Below are 13421 nucleotides of genomic sequence, written 5' to 3'. Positions count from 1 at the left end.
GGGGACGCCAGGCGGCCAAACCCGGCCCAAGCGGCCCCCGCCGCCGGGCCGCTGCCGCCAATCGACGAGAGGCACGGGGCGGGGACACGGGGTAGGCGAGCGCGCCCGGAGGTCACGTGGGAGGGCGGCCGGGAAGAAGGCGGGCGGGGGAGGAGGAGGAGGAGGGTGCTGGTGAAGCTCCCCTGGGAGCCGCCATTTTCCGGAGGGGGACCCCTTCCCTCACTCTTAAAGCGGCAGCGCTCCGCGCTGAGGGGCGGCTCTGCGGCGGCCGCGGCCGGGGGCCAGGCCCCGGTTCGGGAGCGGGAAAGTCCGTGGCTGAGGCCGCGGTTTCTTTCGGTCACCACGACCGTGTCGGGAGCGGATGGGAGCGGAACGGACTGGACTGGTGCGTGTGTGGGACCGAGGCTCGGCCCTCCCCTCCTCACAGGACTGCCCAGAGACCTGCGGAGTATCCTCAGCTTGCTCTTGGGTTGTTAATTGTCTATAATCACCAATAACTTTCCTTTTCCCCTAATTCAGTGCAGCGGTGAGCTTTACAGACAGTCATCCTTAGTATGTAGCTGGTTCTGATGGGCCCGCTGTGGGTAACCCGGGGCGATCCAGGTCTGACCCTCCGCAGTCAAGGCTTAACGGGTTTAAAATCAAAATGTGTGTTCATCTGGGTTTATTCCCTAAGAGGAGCACTGGCTTCTCGATTTCAGACCTGTCTTTGCAATGTATCTAGGCGCTTACCTGAAAACAAACTGGAAATCCTGTGTCTTGTTTCTAAGCCTTGGAATAAGAACCACTCCCGTTTGAAAGTAGTTTTGATGGTATTACATGCTATCTATAAATCTATCATTTGCATTATTTGGGGAAGTCTTGGGCTCGGCTGTGGATAAATCTTGTAATGGACAAAAAAAATAAGAGTGAGAATGGTTATTATATCTGGAAACCTGGGGAGATTTCATCTGAGGAAAATTAATTAGCCTGAAGTTATTCAGGTTCTCTAATTTGTGTCTGTTAGATTTACAAATAAAAGCTTGCATGAAACAGCAACTACTAAGATCTGGTCTGAGAATTTGACTTTTAAATGGGGATTTGATACAGTTCATTGGTGGGGTTTTTTTTTAATTAAAAAAAAAAACATGTTATGCAAGAAAAGGAACATAGGAAAACTCCTGCACTTGTATGACAGTTGTATTTGCCATGCATGTACTTCTAGGTTTGAAGGCTTAAATACAATCCCTGTCCTAAGAGAAAACAAGACTTTCTTTCCTGAATTAAAATCAGGTGTAAAGTCACGTCTAGGAGTTTGGAGGCAATGCATATTTTGGCTTGCTGTGTAATGTATCAGTGGGCTGAGTACCTTCAGTTGTAAAATTCAGTAGATGTTACTTGAAGCATGAAAGTTTAATTCACTTTACAGCTGTTTTCATTATTTTTCATTATTACTGTATTTTATTATTTGAGGATGAGTGAAATACTTGGTGCGTACACAACAAGGAGGAAGAAACATGGTTCTTCCCAGAAAAGGTCAAAGTCCATGCTTTCTGTAAGAACTGTAAGCCCTTGCCTTCACTGGCTGAACATAATTCGTATCAGTTCATGAAGCAAGTGGTGTAGGATCAAACCCTGAACTTCCCCCATCTCCCAGCGACAGCTTTGATAGCAAACAATTTAAATGACGTGCATTTAATATCTTGTTTTGAATACCCAAGCCTGTGTACAAGTGTTACCAAACTGCTATCAAGTGAAAAACTGAACTGAGAGGCAATTCTCCCTTTTTTACAGCAGCATCACATGAGAAGCCTGGCAGGGTTGAAGCACTCGCAGAGGTCGCCATGTTTCCTACCACCAGGAAGTGAGTGAGTGTTGCTCAAGCCCAGCAGCTATGGCAGCCGATGAGAGGGACTACAACCTGACAGAGGAGCAGAAGGCTATCAAAGCCAAATACCCACCGCTCAATAAGAAATATGAATGTGAGTATTTTTAACGCTATCTTGATGCAGCATATGTGTGACAGTGCAGTCATGAGGGGGAGGGAGGGGAAGGAAGATAGCAGGATATGCTTTGTAAGCACATGTGGGGTTTCTTAGTATGCCAGTATCGTATCTGTTTAGACTGTGGGATGCATCTGTAATTGAATTAATTGAGATATCTACAATTTTCTTTGTCACAGATAAATGCCTTTCTTGTTAAGGTGCTAAAGAAGTAATGATAGAAATAAATTAGTTAAGTCTCACCTTGAAAACTTTCCCCTTTCAAACTATTTCTTAGCAAGGCAGTACATTTTTCTACCTCTCTGATCTAGGAAGAGACATTCAAGAGTGTGTTGGTCTTCTGTGTGGTGTTTTTTCTCCTACCTGCACTACTTAAAGATCATTATCTCTCCCTTTCTCCACCCCTGGAATGTCTTCTAAGAACATGTCAAGCAAGTGGGTGGCAGCCCAAGGGCTAGCTTAAGGCACTCACAGGAGACCATTCAGTGTCAGTGACTGTTTTCTATTTCAGCGGTGTCTGTCTGGAGGGACAGTGTCTATTACTCTGTTAGAATATATATTTTTAGGATGTGTTCAGATCTTTATTTGATAGCAGTGCAGAAATATGGTGACATATTACAATAGTCATGCTGTTTCCATAACTGGAAGAGGTTTTATTCTTCTTTTACATCCACTGGAATTTGTTTGCTTTAGAGACTGTTGTTGAGAATCCATTAATAGTGTGTGAACGATCTAAACAGCATCAGAACAATCTTTTGGTTAGAGTGATCGTGGTGTGGCATTTATTTTACAACCCAAGTTAGCTCTGTTTCTGCCAACCTGGTATAATTTTGGATTTCTCTCATTCCTCTGAATGAATATAAATGATGTTAATGTAAAACTGGATACATGCTTGGGATATTAATCCTACCTTATTAGTGAAGGTTGCCTTCTATTTTGTATTACATACTTTTTTTTTTTTTTTAAATTCTCCTTTTTGCATAATGGGTGTTTTTGGGTGTGGACAGGTATATTTCTTCACTGAGCTGGAAATATTTGCAAATCTCGTCCTCTGCATGAATAATTTTCAGTCCTGCAGACTTCAGCAAGAACTCTTTACTACTGGTTAAAGTTTCTTTTTATTGCAGTTAACTTGTAGAAGCCTGTTGCGTTACAACAGCCATACCTTGCACACAGTGCTGTACATGTAGGGCACTGACATAATTACATTAAACACTGTTTTTCTGCTTGGCAGAAATAATCCCAGATTCCACCTGTGCTTTTTCTAATACACTGCAAAATTGTCACTGTTTCACATCTGAAAATGAATGCAAAAAGTTCTTGTTATAACAACAATATCTGATTTTCTTTTTTTTTTTTTAATCCTCATTTTTTTAATATGTTTGGTGATGTCATGCCTTTTCTTTTTCCTTCCCCCTCAGATTTGGATCACACAGCAGATGTGCAGTAAGTATGGGCAGCTGGGATTTCTCAATATGACAGATTGATTATTTCTTACACTGCAATAAATCTGGACTAACTGTTGAAGACTGGTTGCAGATGTACACCTTATGGAACTATGAAATGTCACACACCAGGTCTTTTGATGGTCAATTTTGGTTCTGCTCTTGGGAGAGCATAGAACCATGTGTTTGGTTTCTTTTCTAATGTAATATTCCTATGGTGCTTCTGATTAAGCCTCTGTTATTTGGAAATGTCTTTTGAAATCTCCTTTAATCTCTTCCTTTTAAACCAAATTTCTTCTGAGTAGTTCACTTTTATAGACATCAATTAGCTATATTGAGAAAGAACTTTCTTGCTGTCTGGTAGAACATTTATTTTCCATATTCTCCCAAGAAACTCTTCTCACAAACGTCAAGGAGGAAAATCTCTGTAATCTGCCCAAATGCATAGGTATAGAAAAGCAAGTATTTTTGTTCATTCACTTCCTCTGCATTAATTCTCGTGTCCTGATTGCTCACATGCATATTACTTGGGATTTTTTTTTTTAATTTTTTTTTTTTTTAACAGTCTGGTAAATTATCCCATGTCTTTTTAGGCTACATGCCTGGGGAGATACTTTGGAAGAAGCATTTGAGCAGTGTGTTATGGCCATGTTTGGCTACATGACTGATACAGAGACCGTGGAGCCTGTGGATACAGTAGAGGTAGAGGCAGAAGGTAAGGCTGCGTTCACTTTTTATATTGGAACTGTATGAACCCTGAGGGAGAAGGGTACCAACATTTTGAATCTTTACAGGTAGTGTTGTTGCAGTTAATTAAAATCTAATTAAGCATCACACTAATCTGAATCTTCTAATAGTGCAGAAGCTGTACATCTGACGTACTCTTAGAAATGTTTGGGCGTTCTTGCTGAGACAATCATCTGACTATCTTCTCTGCTTCAACCATGCAGGACATGACATGTTGTCTCTTCTCTTCCATTTTTTGGATGAGTGGCTGTATAAATTCAGTGCTAATGAGTTCTTTATACCGAGGGTAAGTATTCTGTTTTGATCTTTTTCCATTTGTAGGTCGAGGCTGTTCTCTGATAATACCAGCTCTAAATGCAATGTTACTTTAGGGAGGAAAAAGGGACACAGCAGATCACTTAAGCACAACACATGGAGAATTGAAAGTACCAGGGCAGAAAGACTTGAGAAACAAATTGTTAAGCTTTGCTACCACAAACACCAATTATTAGCTGCTATTACACAGTAGGGGCAGCTCTGCTGCCTTCAGGTTCCAAGTAGCAGTGTAGCTCTTTGAAGCTGCTCATATTCTCTGGTTCTAGATTCCATCTAAACAGTGGAATATAACCCATGTAAATGGGATTTACTGAGCATTTCTGCCTGAAGATAGAAGATGTTACTGACATATTTCTCCTCTTGCTTTCTCTGCAGGAGGTGAAAGTGCTTTACATTGACCGAATGCAATTCAAAATAAGATCAATTGGGTGAGCTTAAACGATGAGTTGAGTAATGAATATCTTCACTGAAAACGCACATATTGCCTTCAGAGTAACCACTCTGCAGTATCATGATGTGCTGGAGTTCACTGATGCTTTCTAAAAAGTGGATTGTGGACTTCTTTTTTTTCTTCCTTTGAGGCTTTAAATGAAAATCTCACTGTCCTGTGCTCATCAATGGAATTAATTACAACATTTGGTAAATACTACCAAAATTCCAACCACTTCTCTTCTTTTTCCCTTTAAAGGTGGGGAGAAGAGTTCTCTTTACCCAAACACCCTCAGGTATGCAGTGGTTCGTCTGTACATCTTTTACATTTTAGGGGTAGGGATGGGAGGTGTGGTGTCTTTTAAATCAGACCTCTTAAGTTCTCAAGAGATCCAAGTATAAACATGTCTGAACAGTATCACAGGCACTAAACTTAAGATCTCACTTTCTGCTTGTTTTTTGTGAATGAGTTCCTGAAACTGTTGACCTGAGCATCTGATGCTTCCTCAGCACTAGCAAAACTCACAGTTGGCTTCCTTTTTGTGACGCTGATAACACAGTAAACCAGTCTATATCCAGAATGTTACATGGGTTTGGTTTTCATGCTATTATCACAGCTTTTTGCTTAGTCAGTTTTTGCTTTTTTTTTTGATCTAAAGAATTGCTAGAAGCAAATCCTTATCTCCCCACCAGCTCTTCAGCTGTGTCAGTATTAGCATAGCAAATGTTGATGTTCTGTCAGAGGTAAGAGGAGGAATTTGTAGTATTCAAGAGGCAATAAAATAAGGGAAGAGTTACTTACTATTTGGCCTGGCCAAGACCTTGCCATTAGTATGCCCACTTTCTTATTCATCAGAACAAATGCCGTAACAGCTTTTGGGAGAGAAAAACTATTAAACTGGATAGCATTTGTAGAAGGTGATAAGTACTGTGTATCATCATGAACTGCTACAAGGGATGTCATTTAGAAAATCCATGCTTTTGTGTCTTTTCTCTCTAGGGTACGGAGGTCAAAGCCATAACTTACTCAGCAATGCAGATCTGTGAAGACGAAAAGCCAGAAGTCTTTGTCATCATTGACATTTAAAGCAAGAAAAGTGTGGTTGAGTGGATACTTGGCATTGGCTGGCAAAAGTGCCTTGAAAACTGTAATCCCTGTGGAAGTAACTAAGGAATTTGCCAATTCAAGTCATAAATTGAAGGGCCTAACTGTGGGGAATGTCAGCCCCTGTTTTGACTTGAGGATGGTGAGACAGAGAAATACCTGCATGCCAGGAAAAAAAAAAGAACTAGTTGGGGTTTTGGGGGTGTTGAGAAGAAGAAAGAGGGTTGCAGGAGTTGAAAGTCTCTCAGGAATGCTAGTAGTCAGTTTTTAAGGCTGATATGTGTTAGGTGCTGTATGAACTAAATAGAGAAATTAGTGGAGCTGCTAGCTAAAATACTACCTTTTTGTACAGTGGCAGGAGGTAAATGTTCATTGACATGATTTCATTTTTAGATTTAAATACTCTAATTCTGAGGTGGCAGCCCTCTCCATATTATATAAAGGGTCCAAAATATCAGCAGTGGGTCAGACTTAATGTAGAAAAATTTCTGATTGTTCAAAGGACACCTAAGAAAGCATACCAATTTAAAAAACAAACCACCACACCTTCTGAACTACTTAAAAAAGTCATGCCAGCAGGTGGTGCTGAATTGCTGTAAATAAATTTCCACATGTACATGGAATCCTAACAGCACCTATTACCACTCTAAAAAGCAGGCAGCTTTGCTGTGGCGGTAGAAGGGGATGCACCAGACTCTCTGTGGGTTCACTTCCAACTATGTCTTGCGAAAGCCGATTCTCTTGTAGAAAAAGCAGACAATTCAGATCAGCTTCCATTTCTTCCTTTAGAAAGGACAATACAGACAATCCTTTCATGTCAAAGCATTACGGGCAGTTCACTGAATCAAAATTAATCAAAAATAATCAAAAGTGTGGTTTTTTTTTTTTAAATCACAGGACAGCAAGCGTGCGTTACCTGCCATTGCTATTTAAATGTGAGAGGGGCACAGTGAGTAAGGGATGATGGATGGTTGGCGCTGACCTGACCTGCTTTTTTTTTTATTGTAAATGCTACAAGTGCCTCACCTCTGGAGGCAGGGTCTCATCTTGATTTCACTGTAAAGTCATCTTGAATAGATCTGGTTTTACTTCCATATTATGAAGACTGAGGGATAAAATCCCTTTTATTTTTTGAGAAAGCTTCAATGCTGAAATAAAACTTGGACTGAAAGAATTAACGGGTTTGTGTGTGAATAATTTTGACCAGCGGAGTTTTAACACCAATGAATGACATTTGTGCTTTTTTCTCTGTTAAGGTGAGCAGACTTCTTTGTCAGCAAGAGTGACGATAGGCCTATTTGATGGTACAAAAATAAATATGATTTTCACGCACTGGGTTTTCTTCCCTCCTCAGGAGCAGCCCCAGGCTCCAGCACACACCCGCTAAGGTGACAGGCCAGACACAGCGGCGCTGTGGAGGAAGAGCGAGGCCTGGGCCCGCCTGTTGGCGCTGCTCGAAGGGAACGGCTCCGGGCCTTCCCTCAGCGCGGCCAACAGCCCGCCCGCCCCGGGAGGTGAAGGCCACGGCGGGCGGGCGGGCGGGCGGTGCCGCTGCCGCCCGTCAGGCAGGGAACAGCGCGGCTACCGCCCCTCAGCAGCGCTTTTGACACCTCATTGGCCGGCTGGGTCAGGCGACTGGGAATTAGCCAATGAGGCGTCGAGTTGAGGCGGCTTGGTTCTCCAGAGAGGCTGAGGAGGGAGCCGGGACCGGCGGGGAGGTGAGAGCAGGGGCTGAAGGGCTGCGGCTGGGGAGTCCCTTCCTTTTGCCCAGCCCTCTAAAATGGGAGAAGAGAAATTTATGTAGTTAAATTTGTAGAAGTGCTGAGATGCCCTGTCTATACCATCAGTCACAGGCTGTAGTAACACAAGTGCTCCGCTTTTAGAAATGGTGACAGAACTTCCTAGAAAAACATTTGGAATTAACTAAGTAAGTGTTAGCCATCTTTTTTTTTTCAGTATTTATTACATACTTACTATAAAACAGGCCTTAAATTTACCTTGTTCCATTTCCACAGCTGCAGGAGCGACAGGTTTCAGCTAGCGGCGTGTTTACTGTTCTCCCGGTGCGTTATACAGGAGCCCCATGGCTGGCTGTAGTCTCTCACTGAGTTGGGGCCCACTGAGACAATTAACTACCTGAAAGCGTTTAATTAAAAAACATGCTAAAACTGCAAACCCTTCTTTTCTGGTTGTTAGTTGAGCAAGTTCTGCACTGAGTTCGTGTGCATCTCTGTGGATCAGCTAGACACGGTGGTGGCTGTTCTAGAAGCCAGATTCAAAGGAGATGGCACTCACAGGGCATACTAGACTGGTGGAGGCATTTGCCAAAGGATACTGCTGATGCAAGAAGTTTAGATGAGTTTAAGGGTAGAGCAGTGAAGATGTGCATTGGTGGTTTCTAAATCTACAAATCCCAAATTAAGAAAATCCCCTTAACTGAAAATGGCTGGATTTGGGGAGAGCATTAGGGAATTATTATACAGGCTTGCCCTATTCTCACTTTTCCCTAGGTATCTGTTAATGGCAACTATTGGAGACAGGGAGAACCTTGATGTGAATCAATATGGCTGTTCTCAAATTCTCTACAGGGAATCTTTGCTTGCTTGGCAGTAACCTCAGGCTACAGATTCTGCTAACAGGAAAGGAAACATAGCATAAAATGAGACATGAGACCAAACAGTGGCTCTTTATCAAGAGTACCTACTGGGAATGCCATTCTCTGCTCTCAGGCAGAATGTCTCTTCTACACATTCTCCCTGAGATTTTTTTTTTTTTAAATCATTTTAGTACTGAGCATTTTCAGTTTCTCTAGCAAGTAGAGGTTCTCTGAGCCAAATGACCGGGGAAGAAAAATTATTACTAAAAAAGCTGAAGACACTCCAGAATTACAAAGGTTACTTAAACTCTAAGGGAAATTGTCCACATAAACAGACGTTTTTATGCTGACTGTCAAGCAGCCGTTAAGCATCCTAAATTTATATGAGCAGGAAAGCCTTTCTAAAGTAGCTCCATGATCTAAGTCACAAGTGTCCCACTGAAATTAAAGGGACTTGTCGCCTTTATTATCTTAGCGTAAGATAGACAGGAGTTTAAGCAAGTCTTGCACCAGTCCTGAAAAAAAATGGAAAAAACCTGACAACTGTACTTCCAGTGATTGCACTTTTATTTCCTTGGAACCACGTTAGTGTATCTTTCTTTAAAATTCACAGTACAAAAACACTGCATATCTGAAAAGGCAAACTCATACTATCCAAGTGCACTACAGATGCTCTGTTCATTATTCTACTCTGTACGGCTGTGTGTATTCTTTAAAACTAATCATGCTTTTCTGAACTATAGGATGCAATAAGCTCACTCAGAAAACAAAGCTCTCATAAAAAGGTTCTTCAACAGGAAGAATTCCACTTGTTTTCTTTACTCCTTTCTTATGAAGTTTCTGAAGTGTATATACATGTTAATTACAGTGTCAACAAAAATGTGTTTTACATTTCTTAGCTGCTTTAGTAAGACTTTTTCAAAGCAAATATCAATATTTGTTTTTTAAAAATCTATATAATATAGAATGTTTGTAGAACTGTAAATTGGTTCACACTTCCATTATGAACAGGAGCTCTGAGCAAGTCTTTGAAATATAAACCAATTCTTCTACATAGTTTCCAGATAAGTACTTTCTGGATGATATTTAGAAGCAGTTACACTGTTGCATATCTGTAAGTACAAAACAACTCCTCTGTAGTCCGTATTTTGCTTCTCATAATAGAATTTTAGCTATATTTCATTTTAATGAAAGTAATAAACCAGCATTAGTTGGCAGGACACAAGTAATTTAATCTTGAATACAACAATAACAAATACACAAATATATCTACCTAAGATTTGGTTTCACCTTTTCATCTGCCTCATCTGGAATATCATCATTAACGTGTCGGACAACCAAATTATATGGTTCCTCCTCCATTGTCTCTTCATCTGATTTCTGTTCCTCCTCCAAAGCCCATTTGGAACGTTTGTTTCCTGTGGAGGAGACAGGAGAATGTTCTGCATCTAAATCGTCAGGGATGCTGTCAAAATTAGCTTCTGCTAGACACTTAGGGCACAGTCTGTAGCGTCTTGTTCCTTGCTGAACAACACATCCTGTTAGTTCAGTTACGTGACGCTTGCATTTTCTGCAGATCAGTTTGCCAGCTTGATGTATCTAAAGAGATTTAAAATTTGAAAATGTCAGTGTTCATCCAAAAGCAGATTTAAAAAAAAAAAGAAAATTCACTGAATCATTCTAAAAAAATTAAATTTAAAATATAATTTGCCAATTTAAATAATGAATAATTAATGTTGATGTGCAGCTAGGAAGCTTTTCTGGTATTAGTTCTGGAAATGACTGAACAGCTGGTACCAATGACATCTTGTGGGTTTTTTTTCTAGGCTGAGTCTCCGACGGAAATGGCGTACCGTTTGGAAGTGGTTACGTAGATGCTCTAGTCGGGTGAACCTTTTCCCACATGCTTCGCACGGGTACGGTCGCTCCCCTGTGTGACACCGAAGATGTCGCTTCAGGTCTGCGCGTCGTTTCACTGTGTGCGTACAGAAGGGGCATTTGAATCGCATCCGAGGTAGGTCATCTGTTACAGAGAAATACAGGTAAAATGTCAAATAGCAGTGGCCTCTCTTTATGTAGTAGTTTGATTACTTCTCAGCTTAAATAAGCAGCAGTTCATTTTCCCTCTGGCCTGTCACTAAATAGGAAAAATCCCAAAATACAATCCTCCAAACCCAGTAGTTCTTACTGAAGTTGTTAAACGGCCATTTGATAGTATATTCTTTCTTACTCAGGGTATTTTTTAGACATACAGATGATCATAAATACATAGCTATTACATATAGTCATCATATCTGACCCTTCCATCAGCTAACAGTTCATAGCTTTAACATTTATAATCTCTGTGTAATATACTAGGGTGCCCAAAGTCTTAAAAATATGCGATTATAATAAAATATAGGTACATTAGTTTCCATCAGAATGCATGTAAGAATACACCTGTCAACTTTATTCCACCATCTCAGGCATATGCTGTCAAGAGCTTAGATGCTTTATGTAGTGTGGCCAAACAGTCGTGAAGATTGGGCTGGTTTGGACCTTATGGGAAATGCAGCATCCTGCCAGTGACAGGACCTTCTCTTGGGAAGGACTTCGGTTGGATTTAGGTTGGATGCCTCTATTACTGCCAGGTATTGGGGACCTTACAAGAGAAACTCGGTCCTTCAGGTCCCCAAGTCAATTACAGCTCTTGAGACTTCATTAAATTCCACTTGGGTCCAAATAATCTGGCATGTATTGTTTTAACTTTACAGAATACATGGGTCAAGTTCTCTGATTCTAATTCTCATGCCCGGTTCTGGCTTCAAAGTTTCTCATTCTGTTAGGTACTATAATCAAGTAGATCAAGAAAATAATCTGCAACACTAGGCATCATTTTGGTTTTCATGCAGCCATACAAATTCTCTCCAAAAGATCATCTGAATTCTTCCAAACAAAGACAAACTTTGCAAAACCATATGTATTTTTTACCTTCGTTCCAACTACTCATTACACCTAAAATTGTGGGCATTGAGGTGTACAGTTCCTCTGCCTTTAATTCCATGAACTCAGGAGTTCTTGAAAGTTCTTGTTCTAGCTGAGCAACAGACCACTTCTTTGGTATCACTTCCGATTCGTGATTATATCCATAATCATCATGATCAACGTCATTCTCGGCATCAAATTCGACCTCCTCTCTAACCCGAGAGATGTGGCTGGAATCTGACGCGCTGCAACCTCCGCTGGCCCGCTCAGCTTTGTTCAATTTATACTGCACAAAATCACGGGTCTGTGACAGTCCGAGATGCTTTCGGCGCTTTCTCGTTGAGCCCTGTTTTCTGCCTCTTTTCGATAGCTGTGTTTCTGCCCGCTGAAGAATCACCTGTGAGGACAGGTAGCTGCTGTAGCTACTCCAGGAATTTTCATTTACCGTATTAGCCTTTTCATCTGGGATTGAATAGGAACGCCTGGGGTTGCTCTTTGCTTTCCTTCTTGACCGATAAAGAGATGGATGGGCAGGTTCACTGCTTGTACTTTTGGCCGAAAGGCTGAGGTAGTGATCCTTTTCCTTTTCGTTAATATCGAGTGAGGACTTGATGAATGTCTTACAGACATTAAGAATATCTGTCATCTGCAGATAGCTAGCAGCTGACATGACTTCGATGACATTCTGACCGGTTAAAGACAGTATGCCTGAATACACGAAGTCCAGGATAACCATAAATGTCTCTGGGGAGAAGACCTCAAAAGTAGCTATTGTCGGCTGACTCGCCTCCTTCGAGCTCTGTGAAAGGAGCATTTTGAAATAGCCGCTGCTGGCAAACAGCACATTGCGATGTGCCTTAAAGACCTTGCCCTCGACCAGGATATTGCAGTCACAGAACAAGTCTTGCTTCCGTTGTTCGTTTAGCTGCTCTAGGAGGTGAAACTGGTGGGAAGAAATCTCCATTCCAATCAGGGAATAAGAGGAAGGCTTGCTCTAAAGTAAAAAAACAAAGTATAACCATGACAATCTAAACTAAGGTTGCTGAATCCTATTTTAAAGGGATGAGCTCTGTTTTTAAAAACATGAACATTGTACATGGCATCACATTCCCAATATATCTCCAAACTCCCTGCATCTCCTAGCCCGCATAATAACATGGGAGAAGAAACTTAACTCTAGAAGAGGGGAAAAGACGCCTCAGCAGGGTTACTGCATATCCTAAAAGAATTAAGATTACACCGACGAAGACGTGAACGGCTCGCAGACTGACAAGGACTCGGCCCTTCTGCCCTGGGGACTGCCGCGCCCGACGGGAGAGCCCGCGCCTCCAACCCCTCCGCCGCGGGCAAAGCCCCCGCCGGACCTCGGCAGCGCCGCGCATGAAGGCGGCGGCCGAGCCCCGGCCTCTCCTCAGCCGGAAGGGCCGCGGGGGAAGGGGTCGGAGCCCCACAATTCCCGGCCCCGCCGCCGCCGCCGCTGCGCCGAGACAGAGGGACGCGGCGGCCGCTGCCGTTGCTGGCGGAGTCGTTGCCCCGAAACCCCCGCCGGCGGGTCTCCTCCTCGCTTCCCCTCAGCGGTGCCTCTGTCGGCGGCTGCCCGGCCGCGGCATCCTGGTCAGCCAGCTCCCCCCTCAGCGAGTCTCCCCCATGTCGCGTCGCGGCGGGGGGGGGGGGGGGGGGGGGGAGGGAGGATTCTTCTCCCGTTTAATTCCGAGCCCCTTTTTCTTTAATGGCGGCCACAGGGACGAGAGTCGGGGCCCCCCTGCCGCGCTCTCATTGGCCGGCGCGCCGTCACGTGCGCCTGCACAGCGATGGCCGCCGTCGCTGCTGGGGGAAGG

The 13421-nt window shown here is 42.8% G+C and overlaps 2 protein-coding genes across 5 annotated transcripts; one reads left to right on the top strand and one right to left on the bottom strand.

Annotated features, from left to right (window-relative positions):
* The first annotated feature begins 143 nt into the window (after nt 1–143).
* ZBTB8OS (zinc finger and BTB domain containing 8 opposite strand) lies at nt 144–6583 on the top strand. 2 transcript variants are annotated; one of them, XM_010576049.1, is made up of 8 exons: nt 144–385; nt 1777–1961; nt 3404–3428; nt 4021–4142; nt 4378–4460; nt 4865–4917; nt 5178–5214; nt 5919–6583. In XM_010576049.1, the coding sequence occupies exons 2-8, from the start codon at nt 1874–1876 to the stop codon at nt 6003–6005; spliced, it is 495 nt and encodes a 164-aa protein (XP_010574351.1). In that variant the 5' UTR covers nt 144–385; nt 1777–1873; the 3' UTR covers nt 6006–6583. The 2 variants fall into 2 exon arrangements, with proteins under 2 accessions (XP_010574351.1, XP_010574350.1); XM_010576048.1 differs by having other exon boundaries at nt 1774–1961.
* Nucleotides 6584–9888: 3305 nt separating this feature from the next.
* Nucleotides 9889–12922, bottom strand: LOC104837133 (zinc finger and BTB domain-containing protein 8A-like). 3 transcript variants are annotated; one of them, XM_010576047.1, is made up of 4 exons: nt 11705–12922; nt 10919; nt 10473–10642; nt 9889–10218 (listed from the first exon to the last, which is right to left on the bottom strand). In XM_010576047.1, exons 1-4 carry the CDS (start codon nt 12545–12547, stop codon nt 9889–9891), a joined length of 1344 nt encoding a protein of 447 aa, XP_010574349.1. In that variant the 5' UTR covers nt 12548–12922. The 3 variants fall into 3 exon arrangements, with proteins under 3 accessions (XP_010574349.1, XP_010574346.1, XP_010574347.1); XM_010576044.1 differs by lacking the exon at nt 10919 and having other exon boundaries at nt 11590–12922; XM_010576045.1 differs by lacking the exon at nt 10919 and having other exon boundaries at nt 10473–10661; nt 11723–12922.
* Nucleotides 12923–13421: the final 499 nt, after the last annotated feature.

Source organism: Haliaeetus leucocephalus, unplaced genomic scaffold, assembly GCF_000737465.1.
Source record: "Haliaeetus leucocephalus isolate CR32 unplaced genomic scaffold, Haliaeetus_leucocephalus-4.0 Scaffold517, whole genome shotgun sequence".
Lineage (NCBI taxonomy): Eukaryota > Metazoa > Chordata > Aves > Accipitriformes > Accipitridae > Haliaeetus > Haliaeetus leucocephalus.
The sequence above is the reverse complement of the archived record's forward strand: the minus strand, read 5'-3'. Positions and strand labels throughout refer to the sequence as shown.